This window comes from Schizophyllum commune (assembly GCF_000143185.2).
Source record: "Schizophyllum commune H4-8 unplaced genomic scaffold SCHCOscaffold_3, whole genome shotgun sequence".
Classification (NCBI taxonomy): domain Eukaryota; kingdom Fungi; phylum Basidiomycota; class Agaricomycetes; order Agaricales; family Schizophyllaceae; genus Schizophyllum; species Schizophyllum commune.
In genome coordinates this window covers 1,773,424-1,792,938 of record NW_026089540.1, presented here as the reverse complement: position 1 = coordinate 1,792,938, position 19,515 = coordinate 1,773,424, and the positions used below count along the sequence as shown (strand labels likewise).

General features: G+C 57.9%; 8 protein-coding genes across 8 annotated transcripts; 3 read left to right on the top strand and 5 right to left on the bottom strand.

The window, feature by feature from the left end:
• The first annotated feature begins 67 nt into the window (after positions 1-67).
• Positions 68-3,845, top strand: SCHCODRAFT_02615163 (uncharacterized protein). Its single transcript, XM_003034374.2, has 13 exons — positions 68-399; positions 446-568; positions 616-786; positions 839-992; positions 1,039-1,187; positions 1,239-1,648; positions 1,696-2,158; positions 2,208-2,445; positions 2,492-2,629; positions 2,681-2,797; positions 2,851-3,023; positions 3,074-3,161; positions 3,210-3,845. Exons 1-13 carry the CDS (start codon positions 134-136, stop codon positions 3,687-3,689), a joined length of 2,970 nt encoding a protein of 989 aa, XP_003034420.1. The 5' UTR covers positions 68-133; the 3' UTR covers positions 3,690-3,845.
• On the bottom strand, positions 3,380-5,274 carry SCHCODRAFT_02615160 (Aldo/keto reductase). Its single transcript, XM_003033788.2, has 8 exons — positions 5,092-5,274; positions 4,940-5,025; positions 4,706-4,889; positions 4,596-4,654; positions 4,317-4,536; positions 4,054-4,257; positions 3,764-4,001; positions 3,380-3,715 (listed from the first exon to the last, which is right to left on the bottom strand). The coding sequence occupies exons 1-7, from the start codon at positions 5,209-5,211 to the stop codon at positions 3,840-3,842; spliced, it is 1,035 nt and encodes a 344-aa protein (XP_003033834.1). The 5' UTR covers positions 5,212-5,274; the 3' UTR covers positions 3,380-3,715; positions 3,764-3,839.
• Positions 5,275-5,661: 387 nt separating this feature from the next.
• Positions 5,662-7,008, bottom strand: SCHCODRAFT_02697952 (terpenoid synthase; the record flags this gene model as incomplete). Its single annotated transcript, XM_003033787.1, has 5 exons — positions 5,662-5,823; positions 5,874-6,056; positions 6,108-6,524; positions 6,575-6,630; positions 6,678-7,008. 5 exons carry the CDS (start codon positions 7,006-7,008, stop codon positions 5,662-5,664), a joined length of 1,149 nt encoding a protein of 382 aa, XP_003033833.1.
• Positions 7,009-7,262: 254 nt separating this feature from the next.
• Positions 7,263-7,807, top strand: SCHCODRAFT_01292418 (uncharacterized protein). Its single transcript, XM_050341388.1, has one exon. The coding sequence runs from the start codon at positions 7,475-7,477 to the stop codon at positions 7,763-7,765; it is 291 nt and encodes a 96-aa protein (XP_050201669.1). The 5' UTR covers positions 7,263-7,474; the 3' UTR covers positions 7,766-7,807.
• Positions 7,808-8,399: 592 nt separating this feature from the next.
• On the bottom strand, positions 8,400-10,095 carry SCHCODRAFT_02685505 (Aldo/keto reductase). The gene is made up of 7 exons (XM_003033786.2): positions 9,856-10,095; positions 9,712-9,797; positions 9,485-9,656; positions 9,374-9,432; positions 9,097-9,316; positions 8,825-9,028; positions 8,400-8,769 (listed from the first exon to the last, which is right to left on the bottom strand). Exons 1-7 carry the CDS (start codon positions 9,976-9,978, stop codon positions 8,608-8,610), a joined length of 1,026 nt encoding a protein of 341 aa, XP_003033832.1. The 5' UTR covers positions 9,979-10,095; the 3' UTR covers positions 8,400-8,607.
• A 1,992-nt stretch (positions 10,096-12,087) lies between these two features.
• On the top strand, positions 12,088-16,253 carry SCHCODRAFT_02615149 (uncharacterized protein). Its single transcript, XM_003034373.2, has 5 exons — positions 12,088-12,334; positions 12,518-13,177; positions 13,226-13,738; positions 13,790-14,154; positions 14,209-16,253. The coding sequence occupies exons 1-5, from the start codon at positions 12,158-12,160 to the stop codon at positions 15,992-15,994; spliced, it is 3,501 nt and encodes a 1,166-aa protein (XP_003034419.1). The 5' UTR covers positions 12,088-12,157; the 3' UTR covers positions 15,995-16,253.
• Positions 16,125-16,943, bottom strand: SCHCODRAFT_02193320 (uncharacterized protein). Its single transcript, XM_050342029.1, has one exon. It carries the CDS (start codon positions 16,809-16,811, stop codon positions 16,254-16,256), a length of 558 nt encoding a protein of 185 aa, XP_050201668.1. The 5' UTR covers positions 16,812-16,943; the 3' UTR covers positions 16,125-16,253.
• SCHCODRAFT_02615147 (Pkinase-domain-containing protein) lies at positions 16,465-18,701 on the bottom strand. The gene is made up of 4 exons (XM_050344699.1): positions 17,809-18,701; positions 17,155-17,755; positions 16,948-17,099; positions 16,465-16,898 (listed from the first exon to the last, which is right to left on the bottom strand). Exons 1-4 carry the CDS (start codon positions 18,586-18,588, stop codon positions 16,854-16,856), a joined length of 1,578 nt encoding a protein of 525 aa, XP_050201667.1. The 5' UTR covers positions 18,589-18,701; the 3' UTR covers positions 16,465-16,853.
• Between the last annotated feature and the right edge of the window lie 814 nt (positions 18,702-19,515).

The window sequence follows — 19,515 nt, the reverse complement described above, 5'->3', positions numbered from 1 at the left end:
AGTCTCGGCAAAGGCCGATGAACGCCGGAACCGGTGACTAAACGGGACTCGACCAGATTCGACCATTGTTCGTCACTTGCCTTTCCCGTCCATGTCATTTCGAGAACAATAGACCTTCCGTCCGACAGCCATCATGTTGCCGCTCTTGTCCTTCCACAGAACTGTGCTGGAAGACATACATGACCCAACTACCAACGATCTGCTGGTCATCGCGCGAGGGTTGGGACTGCGCCGGATTGTCTGCAACCTGCTGAAGCTCTATGACTCCCCACAAAACCTCGTCCTTCTGGTTAACGCCACGCCCGAGGAGGAGTCTGAGATTGGGGAGGAGCTGGGTATTATGGGCTGTCGGAAGCCGGGGCTGCGTGTCGTTGGCTACGAGACGGGCAGCAAGGAGAGGTGCGCGCTCGACACATCGCGTCGGCCGCAAACTGACGTCGCTCAGGCAAGAGATGTACAAGAAGGGAGGCCTTATATCAGTCACCTCGCGTATCCTTGTCGTTGATATGCTCCAATCCCAAATCCCCACCGAACTCATCACCGGTATGGTTGTCCTGCACGCCGAAAAGTTGTTGAACTCTGTCCATGTCAGAACCGCGACTGACGACGCGGCAGAGTGACAGCCTTGGTCCTCGAAGCGTTCATCGTGCGACTATACCGAGAGAAGAACAAGGAGGGGTTCTTGAAGGCGTTTACAGACCAGCCAGAACACATCACCAGCGGATTGTCCCCTCTCAAGAACATCATGAAGGAGTTGCAGCTGCGCAAAGTTCATCTCTATCCCAGGTGCTCGACACTCGCCTACATAACATAGCATTGAGCTGAATTCGGTTCCCAGGTTCCAAGAAGGCGTAAAGAAGGCTCTCGAGAGACGGCGCGCGGACGTAGTCGAACTGTCCCAAGAAATGACAGAGTCGATGGCCGAAATTCACCACGCCATCATACAGTGCATGACTTCGACGCTTGCTGATCTGAAGCGGTCCAACACCTCAGTGCGTCATCTCATATCTGGCTCGACTCTTCACCGATGGTTCTCAGCTCGACCTGGACGACCTCACGGTGGAGAATGCGTACTTCAGGTCGTTTGATCATATCGTTCGCCGACAGCTCGACCCAGTGTGGCACAAGGTTGGTCCGCGCACCAAGCAGCTGGTCGGGGACCTGGCGACTTTGAGGAAGCTCTTGGGGTATGTGCTCTTGCCAAACGTCCCCTTGGCCAGTCGTCTCATACGCCCCAGATACCTGCTCACTTACGACCCCATCCAATTCTACATGTTACTCGAGACCATCATCGAGTCAAACCAGACGACCTCGTCAGGCGGAAAGAAGGAGCACCACTCGCCTTGGCTGCTCACCGACGCCGCCAACGTCATCATCACCGTCGCGAAGCGCAGGTGCTACATCATGACTTCCACTAGGAAAGAGCCCGTTCTCGATGACATGGACGAAGAGGGCTGGGCGGCTTTGGACGAGGTCAACGGCACGGTCGGTCAGTCGCAAGATACGGGCAACAACAGACCGCGATGGCTCCCGTCAGGGGTAGAGCCTGTGCTGGAGGAGCTTCCGAAGTGGAATCTGCTGGCCGACGTTATACAGGAGATAGAGGAGGAGCTCATCCGCATGGAGACGAATCCGCGGATGAAGAATAGTGAGTGCTTACTAGCCAATACTGCGCGTTATGCTTATGTCTGCTAGCCCCTGGAAATAACACCGTACTCGTCATGACATCCTCGACGCACGGGTGCTCGGTGCTGACCGAGTTCCTGGAGAGCATGGACTACAGCGCACCCGCGGGCCAGCGCGGCACGTCAATGCTGCTGATGAAGCTCGGGCGCTACCTGTGGTGGAAAGGGCGGCTGCATCAGACGAAGAAGGCAGAGGGGCGAGGCGAGCAGAATGGGTACTACCGCACGAATACGGGTTCGTCGACGAATACCGGACCATCGACATCAACATCAAACATGAACAGGAGTGGCAACAACGCTGGGGTATCCGAGGCGCTACAGCGGAAGGATAAGGACAGGCAGGAGCGCGCCGCTAGTAGGAGGCGTATGCGTGGGGGGAAGACGGCGCCAGCGCCTACACCCTCGCGGTCGCAGTCGACCGCTCCGAGTTCTGTCGTGGACGATCCGGTCGAGGCTGACCTCCTTACGCAACTGTGAGTTGTCGCCCATGTTGCTATTGAACGTCTGCTGATATGTCGCCAGCATAAGCCAACAGTCGTCGGGACTGGAGTTCATGGATGACGGGGACATCACGCTTCTCGATTTTGACACCGTCCAGTTCGAGACGGAGTTCGATGCGAACTATGAGCTGTTGGCGCCTCAGCAGACAGTCGTCGTGCGCCCGTACTCGGATGATGCGGACGACATGATGCTTGCCGAGCTGCAACCCAAGTTTATCGTCATGATTGAGCCCAACGTGGACTTCTTCAGGCGGGTTGAGGTATGTGAATGCTCCGTATGTTCGGAGCGAGACTAACCTCAAGCAGCTCTACCGCGCTGCGAATCCTGGACTCGGTGTACGATTGTACCACATGTTTTACGGCAACTCGTCAGAGGAGCATAAGTTCTTGGCGGGTATTCGGAAGGAGAAGAACGCCTTCGAGCGGTTGATCAGAGAACGAGGGGTACGTTGATGAGTCAACATCTTGTTTTTTGTGGTGCTTATGGTCTTGCAGAGCATGCTTCTGCCCATTTTCGAGGATACACGACAACAAGCAGGCGACGATGTCATCAAGACCATCAGTACCCGGATCGCCGGCGGTCGCAGAGAATTGAACACCGAGCCGTCGAGGGTATGACTCTTTGCAACCTCGACGTCCTTCCTCTCCATCTAACGCAAATACAGGTCATCGTCGACATGCGCGAGTTCAGGTCGACCTTGCCATCCTTGCTGCACGCGTCGAACTTGCTGGTCATCCCGGCGACTTTGACCGTCGGTGATTACATCCTTACGCCAGATATCTGCGTCGAGCGGAAGAGCTTGTCGGATCTTGTTTCCAGTTTCAACAGCGGTCGCCTGTGGGTGTAATCCTCTTGGATTGCGGACGGGCTTTCTGATACTTTCGAAGGTATACGCAGTGCGAGATAATGTCAGTACATTACAAACATCCGATCCTTCTCATCGAGTTCGAGGAAGAGAAGGCGTTCTCGCTGGAGGTACGCTGTCCAAGTGACGCCGGCCGAGTTCAGTTTGACGCCTTGTAGATAATCTCGGACATGAAGTCGTACGCGAAGCCCGTCAACAAGTACCCGCCCAAAAAGCCAAACACAAAAGAAGACGACAAATCACCTTTCTCCGGGCCCACCATTCAGTCCAAACTCGTCCTGCTCACCCTTACCTTCCCGCGCGTACGCATCATATGGTCATCCTCACCGTACGCGACCGCCGAGATCTTCAAGGACTTGAAGAAGGACAGTACCGAACCGGACCCGACGACGGCTATCGCGATTGGCGCGGAGGAGGACCCGGATGTGGGCGCAGGCGTCAATACGGCGGCAGAGGAGCTCTTGAGGTGTCTGCCGGGGATCACGCAGAAGAACGTGAAGTATGTGGGGAGCAAGATCACGAATGTACGCGAGCTCTGCGAGATGAGCCTGGCGCAGGTGCAGGAGCTTTTGGGCGCGGAGCCGGGGAAGGCTTGTTGGGACTTTCTGCATTATGGGTCGAGGAAGGAGGGAAGCTAGCTTCCACCTGACTGGTATCCTAAATTGTGCGTTTTTGAGCGTGACGAGGCTACTTTGATTGATCCATTCTTCAGTTCATTCGTACATATTGCTCAATTGTATCAACACCACCAACACAACACATCATACGCAACGATCGTCGCTATCACCTCACAGCTCTGGCGTCTCGCTGAATAGGGTTTCCTGTACACCGGGAGGATAACGTGCGATGCCGCGCAAAGCGGCGTCGATCTCTTCGGCGTGTCTGCGTATCGAGGCCAGGTCTTCGTTGCTTAGCTTGAGGTCCAGCGCGGCGACGTTGTGCTCCAGATTCTGTGCCATTCGGTTATCGCTCGAACAAGCACAATATACTCGGAAGTGTCACCTTGACCTTCGTTGTGCAAGGTATCGGGATGAAGTCATCTCCTTGCGCCAGGATCCAAGCAAGTGCGACCTGCCCAGAAGACGAATTGTACTTCTGCCCAATGGCCTCCAGCTCCTTGACGAGGTTGAGAATTCTGGGGAAGTTTTCGGCGTTATACTTGGGGATAGATGAGCGGAAGGGGTCCGTAATGTCGGCAGTGGATTTCTGGTGCGTCAGCGTCAGCATATGCTCTGCCTCCATGCGACTGATGCGATGGCACTGACGATATGTCCAGTCAGAAGACCGCGGCCGAGCGGCGAATATGCGACGACTTTGACGCCGAGTTCGCGCGCGGCTTGCAGGAGACCGATCTTGGGATCCTCAATGTCGAGCGTGAAGGGCGAGTATTCGACCTGGACCGCAGCGATTGGATGCACAGCGTAGGCCCGACGCAGTGTCTTGGCGGACACCTCGGAAAGGCCAAGGTGCTTGACTTTACCCTCCCTTAAAGCGTGCCAGTCAGCATTGGCTGATTCATGATGATACACGGCGGCTCTACTCACTTGACTAGCTCTGCCATCGCGCCGACAGTGCGCTCAATGGGTGTGTCCGGATCCGCTCGCTGTACCAGTACTCAGTAAGTTGGCAAGACGATTGCCCGCGATAGGCTTACGTGCAAATAGTACAGGTCAATGTAGTCGGTGCCCAACTTCTTGAGAGAGCGCTCGACAGCCTCATGGACGTACTCAGGACTGCCGTCGAGGAGCTTCTCTCCGGCCTTCGCATGCCCAGGGCGCTGCACGAAGCCGAATTTTGTCGCCAGGAAAATCTCCTTGCGCTTGCCCGTCTTCGCTAGCCTGAGAATGTATCGTGAAAACCACCTCAGCTAAGAGATGCAAGCACATACCATTTGCCGACGGCTTCCTCGGAACCGGGATAGATGTCAGCAGTATCCCAGAAGTTACAGCCCGCTTCCAATGCAGCGTCGAGGACCTAACGGGTGAGCGCATGCTCGTAAGTACAAATGGGCGCGACAGAGATTCAAACTGATCAACTGACCGCAAAGCGCTCGTCATCGGTAGAGGAAGTGAGGCCTTGAGGGTCGTAGACATCCCACATGAGGCCGTATCCTAGAGGCCCGAAGGTTGCGTCTCCGATCTTGCGACGCGGGTAGGACATGGTGGGTTTCTCAATATGCTTTTCGTCGCCGCAGTGCAGCAACGAGCACTCAGAGATGGAGGTCGGTCGAATCTGCTATGCTCACCGGCTGCTACCCTTTATATAGTGTGAGAGGGAGGTGATCCTATCGGGTTCGGAGCGTCACCGCGGCGGCGCTGCGGGATGCATCCAGTGTCCGAATCGGAGACAATGCAATACAATAGATTTTGATTACTTTTGTAAAAGGTCTATACCGGAAGTACTCCATTGCCTCTACCTCAGCGTGTCATGCGAAGAGATTTCGCGTCTCACAACACCTACGAACGGCAGCCGCAGAAGACTAACTTGAATAGAGGTTTACAAACTCAGTCAACTAGGATATTATACAATGCAATGGGCCAAAGAAATACGGCTCTGCTTCGCCCTGCGTCACACCGAAAGGGTATATCCGAGCTTGTCCGTGAGGAAGGACTACTTATCCCTCGATAAGACCTTCATCGTCAGCGCCTCCAGCGCATCCCTTGCAAGAGTGCTTGGGAGAGCTTGGAGGGCATCACGCGCCTTCTGCGCATGTTCGGCTGCAAGGGCGTAAGTGCGTTGCAGAGCCGACGTCTCCCTGACCAGCCTAACGACCTAAGTCCAGTCATGAGAACAGTCGAGACACGCTGGCAAGGTAGACTCACTTCCGCGGTGTCGCCCGGCTCGGAGCACTTGCGCAAGACATATGGCGCAAGCTCGTTCGGGCGCTCCTCGAGTGCGTAGAAGACAGGTGCGGTGATGAGCCCAAGGCTCAGGTCAACAGCGCCCGTGGGCTTTCCCGCACTGTCAACAGGAGTCTCCTTGAAATCCAACGCATCGTCGATGATCTGTCGAGTCGATCAGCATGCAATAGATGCATCCCGGAGCGCGCAGCTTACCTGGAACGCCAGTCCGAGCTCCGTGCCATAGTCTCCCACCGCAAGCACCCGCTCGTCGTCGCTCGGCAAGCCAGAAAGCATCGCCGTGCTCCTCAACGCGCGCGCAAACAGACTGCCCGTCTTCAAGAAGATGCGCTCCATATACGACCCCCACTGGTCCGCCGCCTGTCCCGCCCTCGCCTTGTCGCTCAGCGCAATGGAGTCCTCCGCCTGGATGATCTCGCCCTCGACCAGCGTAGTCACAACGCCTGCGATCTCGCGCATCGCGTCGAAGTGCCCGAGCGTGGCGATGAGGGACATGGCGCGTCCAAGGACGAAGTCGCCAGCGAGGATACTGTTCTTGTTGCCGTACCTGGCGGGTGCGGACATGTCGCCCCGGCGGGTGTCGGATTCGTCGATGACATCGTCGTGCAGGAGCTGTGGAGGGGTGAGCGGCAGTCACGAGAAGAATTCAGGCGTGCACGTACTGAGACAACGTGGATCATCTCGACGACCTCGGCGAGGCGGACCTGCTGAGGCAGAGCTGAAAAGCCGTAAGTACATGTCGAGTGTGCACCGTGAAGAACCTACCATCGCGTTCGCCAACGCTCGCATTAACGGCAAGCGCAGTCAGAAGAATCAAACGAGGGCGCATGAGCTTCGAGGGTCGCTTCGCATAGTATTGCGAAATCTCCGTCAGAAGCTCGTTGGACGTCGTGAGGTCCTGGATGAATGTCTCCCGCATCTCCTGAATATACCTCCCGAGCTTATCCTGCATTTCGATCCTCTCCTCCTCCGGCGAGAGCTTTGGAAGCGCAGGTAAGGCCTGCTGGTGTGTCGGAGATGACAGGGGCGCTGCAGTCACCAGCATCGCGTACGAGATTAGGTTCTTCAACGCGGCGTAGAGGACCTTCCACGTCATGATGAGTTGCAGAGCGGCGCAGATCGTGGCTTGAAGAGCCTGATAGAAAGTGAGGACCAGGTGACTGAAGACCTCGCGGGACGGATAAAAGGCTGTGGCTTACTGGAGGGGTGATCGCGAGGGTTCGGCCCTTATATGAGGCCCTAAACGCTCGCGGCTTGGGCAGAATGCGATGAATGGGTTCGGTGGGACTGGCCAAGATGAGCTGCGGTGAGCAGCCATCCGTTCGGGCGGTCTGTTACCCGTGGCATATCCGCACCTTCGTCTTCCATCTCCCATATGCCTCAGGAGCAGTATACGGCAGCATGTTCAAGAGGGCGAAATGCGAAGCGGAGAGAGAAAAAGTCGCGGCAGAAGCGAGCGAGCCGGTTCGATGATTGATCTACAGCGCCAGCTTGACATTACGGTACAGCGGAAAATTCGCTAAAGACTGAAGTCAGGACCCTCAGGTATCTGTCTGTTACCTATGATCTTCCAACAACCTCGTGGGGGTGGCTGGCCCAGGGTCAGGACTGTTCTTCTGCGGGCCGTGAGCCGTAATAAGCTGTCCGTCCTGTCGCTATCTGCCTCTTCTTCATCTTTCAGAGGCTCAGAAGCCATTGTCTTCGTGGCTTCCTCAGACCAGAGTTGTGCTCTATTCCGACACGAGGTTGAAAGGGGACGGAAACCCGCGCGGGTCGGACGGACTGCCGAGCCATCCCCTCAAAGTCTTAGGTACGGTCGTATCTCTGTACATTTTCGCTGTCGTTGTGAGTGAGTTGGTCGATATCGAACAGACCACGGCTCGAGAGGCTCGAACAGAAGATGATGGTGCGAAGCAAGCAGCTTTCGGCAATTGCCGATAACGAGAGCTCTGCTTTCCATGAACCGCCAGTTGTTTAGCGTCACCATCTGCGTCAAATGTGAACCATGATACGCATCTCAACCCCTGCACCTATACCTTCGTGAGGACGATGAGGAAATTCAGAGTATATGGGCGTTGACGGCTTTTGCCAAGGCCGAGCTTCAGATGAGCGAGCAGAAGGGTAGTAAAGCTCATCGCAGCACGAGTGCATCGTGGTGATCCATTCTTTGCGCAGGATTGTTCAAGGCTTGCTCTGCGCGTTCTCGTCGGACAGCGTCTGATATGAGATATAGGACTGCAGGAGGCGGATCCAGACTTACAATGCTGTCGAGCAGATTCTCGCGGTAATTGGCTCAGATGCGTCGTAGGTCGACCGTGAACGGAGCGAGGGCGGACTGCATCGCATCATAGAATAAGTGCGAGTCCGGATGAAAAATGCGCATGGACAAGTCGAATGAGGAACAGAATGGACGTGAAGTCCAGATTTCTTGAAGAGATACAGAGTGTGCGGATCGTGCGCGACATAGCAAAGTAAAACTTCTGTCATGTTATTAGCCTTGTTTCACTCTGAAGCGCCGAGGACCGAGGGAATTGAGGAGCGCGGACTTCCGAGACGAAGACCTTGCCTATTCATCTACGACGCGAACAGGAGGAATTCGTCTCATCTCATGCACTCCCAGAGATCCACAGTCCTTTATTGTACACAGTATTTCATACAACATCCTTGCACCACACCGATATTCGAACACAAACAATTACAGCTCCGGCGTCTCGCTAAAGAGCTGCTCCTGCATACCAGGGGGGTAGCGCGCGACACCACGCAGCGCAGCATCCATCTCCTCAGCGTACTTGCGGATGGTGGCGACGTCCTCGCTGCTGAGCCTAACGTTGAGCGCGCCGAGATTGTGTTCCAGGTTCTGCAGGTCCATCAGCCGCCGTACTTGGTCAAATGCCGACCAGGGAGCGACTCACCTTGACCTTGGTTGTGCCAGGAATCGGGATGAAGTCGTCACCCTGAGCCATGATCCAGGCGAGCGCGACCTGACCAGGGGAAGCCTCGTACTTCTTGCCGATGGTCTCGAGCTCCTTGATGAGGTTGAGGATCCGGGGGAAATTCTCCGCGCTGTATTTGGGCGTGTTTGAGCGGAAGGGGTCGGTGAAGTCCGCGGGCGATTTCTGTGAATGAAAGTAAGTACCTGTCGGTCTCTTGCAATTCGAAGGTCTATGTCGGATGTTATACTGACAATCTGCCCCGTCAACAGACCACGCCCCAGGGGCGAGTATGCGACAACCTTGACGCCGAGCTCGCGGGCAGCCTGGAGGAGGCCAATCTTGGGGTCCTCGATGTCGAGTACGAAAGGCGAGTATTCGACCTGGATGGCGGCGATGGGGTGCACGGCGTGGGCGCGGCGGAGCGTGTTCGCGGAAACCTCAGAGAGGCCGAGGTGCTTGACTTTACCCTCCCTGTAGGTGCGCTTGTCAGCACTTGGCTCAGGCAATTATCGACAAATGCGTGCGTACTTGACCAGCTCGGCCATGGCACCTACAGTGCGCTCGATGGGGGTGTTCGGGTCCGCGCGCTGGATAGATGATCAGATGCAGGGCATTGTCTGCGCAAAGAAACAAACTCACGTGCAAGTAGTACATGTCGACGTAGTCGGTGCCCAGCTTCTTGATGGAGCGGTCGAAGGCCTCGCGCACGTACGCGGGACTGCCGTCAATGGACGACTCGCCAACCCCGCTAAACTTGAAGCCGAACTTCGTGGCAAGGAAGACTTCCTTGCGCTTGCCCGTCTTGGCGAGCCTAAGGTAAGGCGGTTAGTTACGGTCCGCGTACCACCCCAGTCTGTGGGCATTACCATTTGCCAATGGCTTCTTCAGAACCCGGATAGATGTCCGCGGTGTCCCAGAAGTTGCACCCTGCCTTCATAGCAGCGTCGAGGACCTGGGTATGACGGGCTTCGTCAGTACGGCAAGCGAAGACAGAGCGTTGTCATACATACCGCGAAGCGTTCCTCGTCCGTGCTGGAAGCAATGCTCTTGGGGTCGTAGACACCCCACATGAGACCATATCCCAGAGCGCCAACGGTGGCATCTCCAATCTTGCGGGGCGGGAATGCAGACATGGTATTGAGTTTGGATTGTTGGCAGGAGAAGACTCTGAAAGGCGAGTGGCTCGACGAATCTGCTATGCTCCGCCGTCAATCACTTCCTTATATACGGCCAGAGAAAAGGGTATGGGTCCCAGTTTAGACCCACAGAAACACCGCGTGCCGGACGCTACGCGTCATTGAGCATGTGCCCGAATCGGGGCGATCAACAGAAAAGTCACGCCGTGGGGTTTCTTTGCCAAGTTCTCCGGGTTTCTGGCTATGGGCGAGCACAAGTAGAGTGGCCTTCGAACTCATTCGCTGATTGAGATGAGTGAGCAGTACGATAGATTACGTTTATCCCGCGAGTTCGGTTCACTGGGGAGGTTGCATTGCCCTCCTATCGTCAGCCGGGCCGTGTTTGACTTCATTCGCGTGTTGGGGAATAAGAGATGTCTTTCTGCAGCAGAAGCGCAGCGTTTTGCTTATATGAACGGCCTGATAGAAAGTCGGAAGGATATGCAGAGTTCACCACAAAAGGAACAAAAGAAGAAGCCGTTCCTGTGACGATCGGTTCACTTGGCACGTGCGCGCCATGCACTGTCAAATCAGCGTCGTCGATCACGGAAGCTGCCGGACGATGCCCGGAACGGTCGCCGGCTGCAGCGCACCGGCACGTGCCAGCTCTTTCGTCTTCCTCCCGCCGTCCACCAGAAACCACCCTTCGCCCTCAAGCTCTTTCAATCATGGCTCCCGCTCTCGGGACCTCGACGACGATGTCGACACCTCGGCAGTGCTTTTCGACGGCCTCAAGGGACAAGTAGGCAAGTAACCAGGCAATTAGGGCGTGGCGCGGTGACGCGCGACGTGGAATATCGCTCTTTGGCAACGACCTTCCTTCCACGTCTTGCAACATCCTCTGTCGGATGCTCATCGCAAGCTGTTGACGTGGCTTTGGTGTCGTTTGACCCACTGATCGACAGTTGTCGGAGGTCAGACGACTTCCGACGACCACAAGGTCTTTGCGCCACGTCGATATCTTTTGGACCGTCAAGAAGGTTGGACAGCGACACAGTGCTCGATTTGAGAGCTTTGGTGCGTCTTTCGTTCTCGATCAAATTTTTAGGCGCGCTGACACCAGCCACAGTACGCAAAAATTTATGGGGCTTTGTCCCATCTAGCCGTCTCCTTTCCCCATACACCGAACGTCCAATCAGCACCATCCTTCCCTCCATACCCTTTACCCAGCCCGTACGGTGCGCCAATACCCATCGATGGATTTTCCACCCCACGATGCCGGCGTACCTCGCATGTCGGGGAACTCGTGTCCGGAAGGATCAGAGTTAATTCTCGGGAATATGCAATCGTTGACGCGCACATCGTATCGTACATCGATATGCGATCGCGTATATAAGGTGCGGTAGACGTCGTTCTGTGCTTCCTCCTGCCACTGACGACCTCCCAGTAGCCGAATTACCCTTAGTTGCAATGATTATTCTCCTATCTCCCGCGTCGCTGACCCGCATGGACGGTTGGTGTCGGACAGCTTCGGTGGGCGGTACTCACTTCCTCAGTTCTTTACCTTGCGCCACGCGCCAGATATACGCAGGTTTACGGCATGCTTTCGACAGTAGCTGTGGCGGTACGCGCTCAGTCTTTTCTTTCTGGACCATTCCTCACCAAGGTTACCTCCAGCAGCACCTTCCTGACGACGCTCTCGTCAACGTAACCCAGTGAGTCTCACGCGACCTCCGCGCGTACGTCGTCCTCACCCACTCGAAGCAGATAGAAGACGCGTATCAGACACCATCTGGGTTCCCAGCCGTAAGTAAGCCGGCGTTGCCTCGCGTCTTCACGCTAATGAATACAGATAGGCCAAGAGCGCGCTCTGAGACGCCGCAGGCCCGGAGCCCATTGTGATCTGCTACGCGCCCCTTCGTCCGGTAGTGAGATGCCCAGTAGATAGCTCTGAGTTTCCCTGCAGCTCGTCCGCAACAGACGAGCCGCGCGTAGACGCCCGTGAGAGGGGCCAGACTGGGTCCATGCGATTGTCATCAGTGATGAGTCACTTGCGCCCTTTGTTTACGGTGTAAACAAGGCCCACAAAAATGTGATGATTCGGGCCGAGATCTGTTTTCGGCCCAAATCCGAGCCAGGGAGCCGTCGCTGCACGCCGCGCTCAGCGCCCACCCGCCGACATTCCCGCCACCGTACCATGCCTCGCCAGCATCCACAGAATGCGAATCTTCGAAAGACACACCGAGTTACGAACAAGACCCGCCTGAAGATCGACCGCGATGAGGTCGATCCCGATTTCTTCATCCCGGACGAAGAGGAGGAGAAAAATCGGCTTGCCCAGCAGACCGCCGGCGTCGACGCTGAAGACTCGAGGGTGAGTCGCCTATGCCCTGCGCCGTCGATAGCGAGGAGGGGCCCGTTTGCCACCAGTGGCGGCGCCGTTGTTGCCAGCGGCGGGGGGCGACGTGGCGAGGCTGTGCATTCCGCGGAATGCTGACTAAGCGCCCTCCTGAGCGGCTGATCACACATGGACCCACAACTGACTTGAACCCCGCAGGAGCACCACCTACAAGCCGTCCTCAATGCCGCCAGCTCTCGTGCCACTGGCCGCGGTCGCACAACTACCGCCCAGGTCTTCATTCCCATTCCCGACAACACTGGCCTCGTCAGCAACTACGAGGAGCTCTACCCACCTAACAAGTGGAAGGACCCCATCACCAAGCTTGCCACCTCCACCACCGTCGAAGAGGCCATTAATGACTCCATTGTTGACGGCTTCACCTACTACCTTGACGAGCGCGACAAGGAATGGCTCGACCGTAACAACGAGGAGGCGCGCGGCGAGGGGACGAGTGCCCAGGGCGCCATCTCTAGCCGCAATGCCCCTCGCAGCGCGAAGGGGAAGGGCAAGGAGCCCGATCACCCGCAGCCAGTCCTCATCAACGAGGATGAGTTCGAGCTTGTCATGGGCGTCTTCGAGAAGGCCACCCACGACAAGACGCCGTACCTTCACCTCGGCGGCGTGCCCTTCCCTCCCTTCTCTGACTACGTCGATGTATTCTCCAACCCCCTACCTCCTTCTTATTTCGAGTCGTACCAAGTTCCTAAATGGATCCCCTCTCCACCTAATCTACTCAAGATGGCCCGTGCCGTCTATCCTCACTGGAGGCAACGCCGCGAGGAGCGCGGCGGCCACCGCATTATACCCGTTTTGAACGTACGTCCGTGCCCTTCGTCTTTGAAGCCCGTTCTAACTGAAATGCAGTACGACGAGTCCGACACAGCGAACGAGTCGTATGTCTGCTTCCGCAGGCGCGAGCTCAAGACAGTCCGCAAGACGCGCGGCGCCCAGGCTTCGCCCTCCGAGAAGCTCTCCCGCCTCAAGCAGGACTTCTCCCACCCTCTTCAGCTCGCGCGCCTCGTCCTGCAGCGCGAGCAGCACAAGCGCGACCAGGCCAGGGTTGCGCAGAACCTGTTCGCCCAGCGCGTGCAACTTATCGACCTCAAGCGCAAGTTCTCCGCGCTCAACGAGGACGACAGCGCGTACCTGGTTGACCGCGAGCCGCCCGCGAAGCAGCGCAACACTGGGGATGTGCAGATCATGCGCCAACCTCTCAAGATGCGCTCGGTGCAGGACCCTGGTCAACCCACAGTCCGCCGTCCCGAGCTGCCGCCTGCGCCCAAGCCGCGCGATCGATTCGAGGGCATCTTCGACAGCATTGAGAAGGAGCTTACTCGTCAGCATGATCGCGACAAGCTCTGGGACGACCATATCGACGTACGCGGTTTTCTATTTAGCGCGACGGAGGCATATCTAACCCTTTGACAGAATCCTTATCAGCCACCTGTACCTACTCTTCCGCAGTCGGCGTGGAAGTACGTACCGACAGCCGAGCAAGATCAGGCCACGCGCAACCCTCGCGCGTTGCGCATGCGTACCAGCCGCGGTGGACGTGCAATGCTCGATAGGCGCACTGAGCCGAGGAAGATCGACCTCAAGGCATGTCGGTCCAGTCTGTTCGCGCCTCCGTCGGACGATGAATCGGACAAGACCGACCCCGAGGACGTGTCGATGGACGAGGAGATCCGCGCGTTGGAGGAACGCTGGCGCTACGACGAGGACGATGGACCTGTCGTCGGCGCAATGGGATTGGCCGAGCAAGACCGCGTGCTTGTCGACGACTACGATCCCAAGTACGCGTCTTTCTCACGGGTTATTGCGTCCAGTGGTTTCTGACAGACGTACAGGTACCTGAAGACGACGATGTCGTTGCTGGGTGCGGACTCGGACGTCAACAGCCTCGCTCCTGAGCAGTGCTGGCACTACACCGACCCGCTTGGGCGAGCTCAGGCGCGGCACCATTTGCGTCTCATCCTGCCCATGATGCGCACGCAGATGCGTCCGCCGCCGAGGCCGGGCATGATTTCGCAGACGGCGCAGCAGCAGGCGGCAGCGGCGGCGGCGCAGGCGCAGGTCAACATCTCTCAGGTCGCCCAGCAGGCGCCGCCCATCGCGATCTCGACGCCGCAGCGGATCCAGCCCGCTCAGACCCAGCATATGCGCATCTCTGCTGGTCGTACGCCGTCGCAGACCTCGCCTCCGACGTCCGCGCACTCGGCCACGCCTTTGAGTGCCCAGCAGGGGTCGCCGATCGCTCCGCAGCCGACGCATCTGCCGAACCTGGCGCCTGCACCGTCGCAGCCGGGTACGCCGCGGAGCGCCTCTGCTGTGAGCCATGCGTCGCCGCCTATTCCTTCAGCGTCTGCACCGTTGCCATCTGCCATGCCTCAGTCCGCGGCTGCTTCTCAAGTCGGCGCCACGATTCCCATAGCTCGCTCTGCGCCGCAAGGCATCCCCGCTTCTGCCCAGTCCGCTCCAGCTCAACCACACGCGGCTCAGCCGCATGCGAGCCCTGTGCAGCATCATGTACAGCACCAGCAGCAGCAGCAGCAGCATCAGCCCCAGCTCCAAGCTCAGCACCACCAGACTCAGCAAGCGAGCGGGAGCGCACAACCGCATGGAACCCCGCTTCAGCTGAACCACGCCATGATGAATGGTCAGGCGGATGGCGCTCATGCGCAGATGGGCGCTGCAACTGGAGGTCAGCAAGCACAGATGAGTGTGCAGATGAATGGCGGGCAGGCGCAGGCGAATGGTCACGGCGGTTACACGCAGAACAACGTGCCGTATTCGACCATGCAGCAGATGATGCACAACAACCTAACGGGGCAGGGGCTTACGCCTCAGCAGGCGCAGCACTTCAAGACGGTCTTCGCCCGTCAGGGCCACCTGCAGCACATGCAGCAGCAACAGCAACAGCAGCAGCAGCAACAGGTGAATGGGCATCAGGCGAACGGACACCAAATGCAGCAGGTGCAGATGCAGCAGGCCAATGGACACCAGATGCACCAGCACCAGCAGCAACAAGCGCAGGCGGTGCACCACCCGCAACAGCAGTACCAGATTATCAGCACACACAACGGCCAGCAGTTCGTTAACGGCGCGCACCAGGCGCACGCGGGCCAGCACCAGCAGCAGCTCCCCGCGCCTGGCACCCACCAGCTACCTGCGTCGTACATGCACCTCGCGCCGCAGGGTACGTCCTTCAGCAACGCGATCCCGCTGCAGAATGGCAGCATGTCCCTCAAGCTGCCTTCCAACCGCCAGACCCAGTGGGTGCACCAGCGACCCGGCTCCGCGATGAACGACCCGTCCGCGGCGCGCCCGTCCATGTCGCCACCGAACCCGTCGTTAGTATCCCAGGGATACGTGCACAACGTGAACCTGAACCACCCGCCGCAACACGGGCCCATGCTGCCGCCCACGCAGCCGTCGTCGGGCATGGCGATGCGCAGCCAGCAGGGGCTGGTGAACGGTCTTATCCCGTCTCCGCCGAAGCAGCACGCCACGCCGTCGCCGATCCCGAGCATCGCGCAGGCGCTCACGCCGCCGCGGCCGATGTCGAACCCGGGCATGGTCATGCTGTCGCCGGCGCAGATGGGTGTCGTTGGGAGCCAGCAGGGAGGGTATTGAGCAACGAAGGGGCCACTGAGCAGCGGGTTGTAGAGGTGTCTGAGGGATATTCTGTAATTATGCGAACTTCGATTTTCTTCGCGAACGTTTACGCTTGTGGCTCGTAGCCATCTTCGCTACCTTTCACTGTTATTCGAGCGGGGTTATAAGGACCTCTGCTCTTTGCGTACTCATATATTCAAGTGTATAATAGAACGAATCGGATATACCATCTCTTGTGGAATTTGACTGACGAGTGTACAAATGGAAGACGAGGTCACTAGAAACTCTGGCACCCGACCGTTGCGTTGTTGCAAGTTCTTGCGAACACACCCTCTACCTTCAGAGCTTCTAGTGTATGCATAAGTGCTTGATTCTTCACTACGATCATAGAGCGTAAGCGCATTCCGTAAGTAGGGCGCAGTACATAAATTATAAACGAGATCCTACAGGCAGAGCAACGACAGCGACGACGAAGATGGAGAGAAGGCGCGACGATGTAGATGGAGAAAGGGCGCGACGGGACGTGGAAAAACATGTATGAACGAGAGGGGCGGAATAAGCTGGAGTAGCGTAGCAGTACAGCGATCGATCGACGACGATGCAGCAGGGTGGTACATGGGCATGCGGTGCATGCGTCTGCGAGGTGAGATGCATGCAAATGCGAAGTGAGATGTATGCGATGCCTAACGTGGCACGGCGTTGCATATGCGGAATGAGATGAAGTCCGATGCGATATAGGAGCTGGGTGGCGTAGAGAGGAGCGGCCAGCGTTCGTAGATATTATTTGTGGGCAGGTGGCTGGCCTTGCGTGGACGGAGGCACGAAGGTCTCGCATGCAAGGAAGGTGGGAAGCTCGTCCGATTGAGAGTCACTGGTATCAATGAGAAGTGGCGTACAGCGCCCTCAACTCCATTACGAGACGCTATGGGATGACGTTAGTTTCAGAAATCAGAATCTGTACCCAAGCTGACCTGTGCTTCACGCCCCAGCGCTTCCTCGTCCATCCCGCCGTCTGCACCGATCCTCATACCGTGCTGCAGGAGCTGAGCCATATAGTGCGGACTGATGATAGTCTCGTCGTCAGCCAGCAAGTCAATGGCATTGGGCTGCTTTTGCGGTTCAGCTACACCAGATCCCCAGTCAGCTCGCGAAGGGAACCAGAGTCAGAACCAACGCACGATCTTTCGTCATGACCAGCCAGTCATCCTGCAGCAGGTCCGGGATGACCGCCCTCTGCTTCGGGTTGCGCATCAGACAGCTCTTCATCGTCTGGATCACATCCGAGCGCACGCGCCGCTTCAGATGCTCCAGCGGCACCGTCGGCGTCTTCGGCCGCTGCGACTCTTCGCCCTCGCCCCCATTCTCGCCACCCTCCGGCTTCTTCTCCTTGGGCACCGACGGCACCGCGTACTCCGGGTACTCGATCTCGTACGACGCGTCCGGGATCGCCTTCATCTTGTGGTACATCGTCGAGAGGTGCTGGAACGGCGGCCGGCCGTACACCATCTGGTACAGGATGCACCCCAGCGACCACACGTCTGACGCGCGGCCGACCTTGAGGCGCCGCGTGCCCTCGGGGAGCTCGATGGCCTCGGGGGACATGTAGTTGAGCGTGCCGATCTGGTGGTCGCGCTGGATGTTGGTGGTGTCGTTGGCGATCGCATTCGCGATACCGAAGTCGATCAACTTCAGCTGGCCCTTCACCAGGACGAAGTTCGCCGGCTTCAGGTCGGAGTGCACAATCTTTTCATCGTGCACTATTTGGACCGCTTGAAGCATCTACACTGGACGTTAGCATATAAGCACCTCCCTGTCACGCTAATCCCACTGACCTGCTGCCAATAATACGCAATCCACGCCATATTCATGGGCTCCTTCTGCTGCTCCGCCAACAGCCTCGCCAGGTCAATCTCCCCATACTCCATCACCAGGAATAAATGCCCCTGCCTCCCATTCGGCCCACTTTTCACTTCGCTGTCGATCAAGCGAATGATGCGCTGGTTCCCCGCGAGCCGCTTGAGCAGCCCAATTTCGTTCTTATACCCCTGCAGCGTGTCTGCGTCCGTCTTGTCCAGCGTCACCCGCTTGATCGCGTAGATCTCGTTGTTGTTCGCCATCGCGCGGTACACGCGCGACGAGCCGCCCTTGCCGATCATGTCGAGCCGAGCATAGATCTGGCGGTTCACCATGATGTGCTTGTTCGACTGCGACGCGCTGGTGGGCGCGGGCGGCGGCGGCGCCTCGCGGTGTGCACCTTTGGGATTGCTGCCCTCGCCGCGGGTTGATTCCCGTTCCCGTTGCTGTTGCTGGGAGGCCATGTTGCTGAGCGCGGAGGCTTCGGGCGCAGTGGGGCTGCGGCGAAGGGGTTGGCCGCGAGGGTTGGGCGACAGACGGGGCGGCAGCCCCGAGCGTTCGCCAACTGTGGGACTCCCCGACGGCACCGCGCCAGACCGCAGCGTGTCCGAGTCGCGACGGCGGTGCCCGAGGCGGCTCGCGGCGATGAGGCCATCCGTAGATGTGCGCACGGGCGGCGGTGGGGACTGACGTTTCTGTGGCTGCCCGTGTACTTCTTCCGAACTACGAGAGTGCTTGTGACGCTCCGCGTACGCCATGTCGAGGTCCTGATCTATATTGCGAGGGTGTGCGTCGTTATTCTGATGGATGCCCAGGCTGGTGCCAGGGCGCGAGCTGCTGTATCGGATGCCTTGTTGAGGATGAGCGGCATAATGGTCGGAAGCTACAAGACGGTCAATCAAAGGCTTCGAACGAAGACTAGTGGCTTATACCGTCGTGACCAAACTCACTTAGACTAGCACTGCGACGCGGGCGCGAGCCCGAGGTCGCCAATGCGGCAGCGGTTGATGTGCTGGCAGCCGAAGAATTGCCTGTAATACCGTACGACCGCTGGCGCGGGAACGGCGGTGGACCGTCCATGATGTCATCTTCGCCTGTGCGCGAAAATAGAGGTGAAGAAAAGCAAAGGGGAAACGTCAGGAGATGTGAACTTTGCGAAGGAAACTGGGGCACGTACCAGGATCAGTTTCTGCTCCGTAGTCCGCGTCCACGGGCAGCTCGGAGACGCCTCCAAAGCCGACCTGCTTGCTGCCGAGGCTCCCTCCTTTCACTGATCGGCCTTGTGCATTGCGCGCAGCGATGCGGGCTGCTGCGTTACGTTGAGGGGCGGGCACGAGGTCCGTGAGAGGGCGGCCGTTGGCAGATATGGAGGGCTGGCCGTGAGTCGCCACAGGGAAGCGAGGATCACGAACGGGCGGTCCGCCGCGCAGCCTCGTTGGTGGAAGATCCACGTGGGGAATGTCGTCGTCGGCGCCGGACGCGTTCTCCTTGTCGTCCTGCTCCTGCCGCTGCTCTCCGAAGTCGCCGTTATCCATGAGCACGCGCCGCGGGCCTGATGACTTGTTGATCGAGAGACCCGCCACTCCACGCTCGATGGCTACCGGGCCCGACGCAATGCGTGAGAGCGTGCGGGCCTGTAGACGCGGCTGCTGCTGGAGGTAGCCTTCCTCGGTGACATGGGGCAC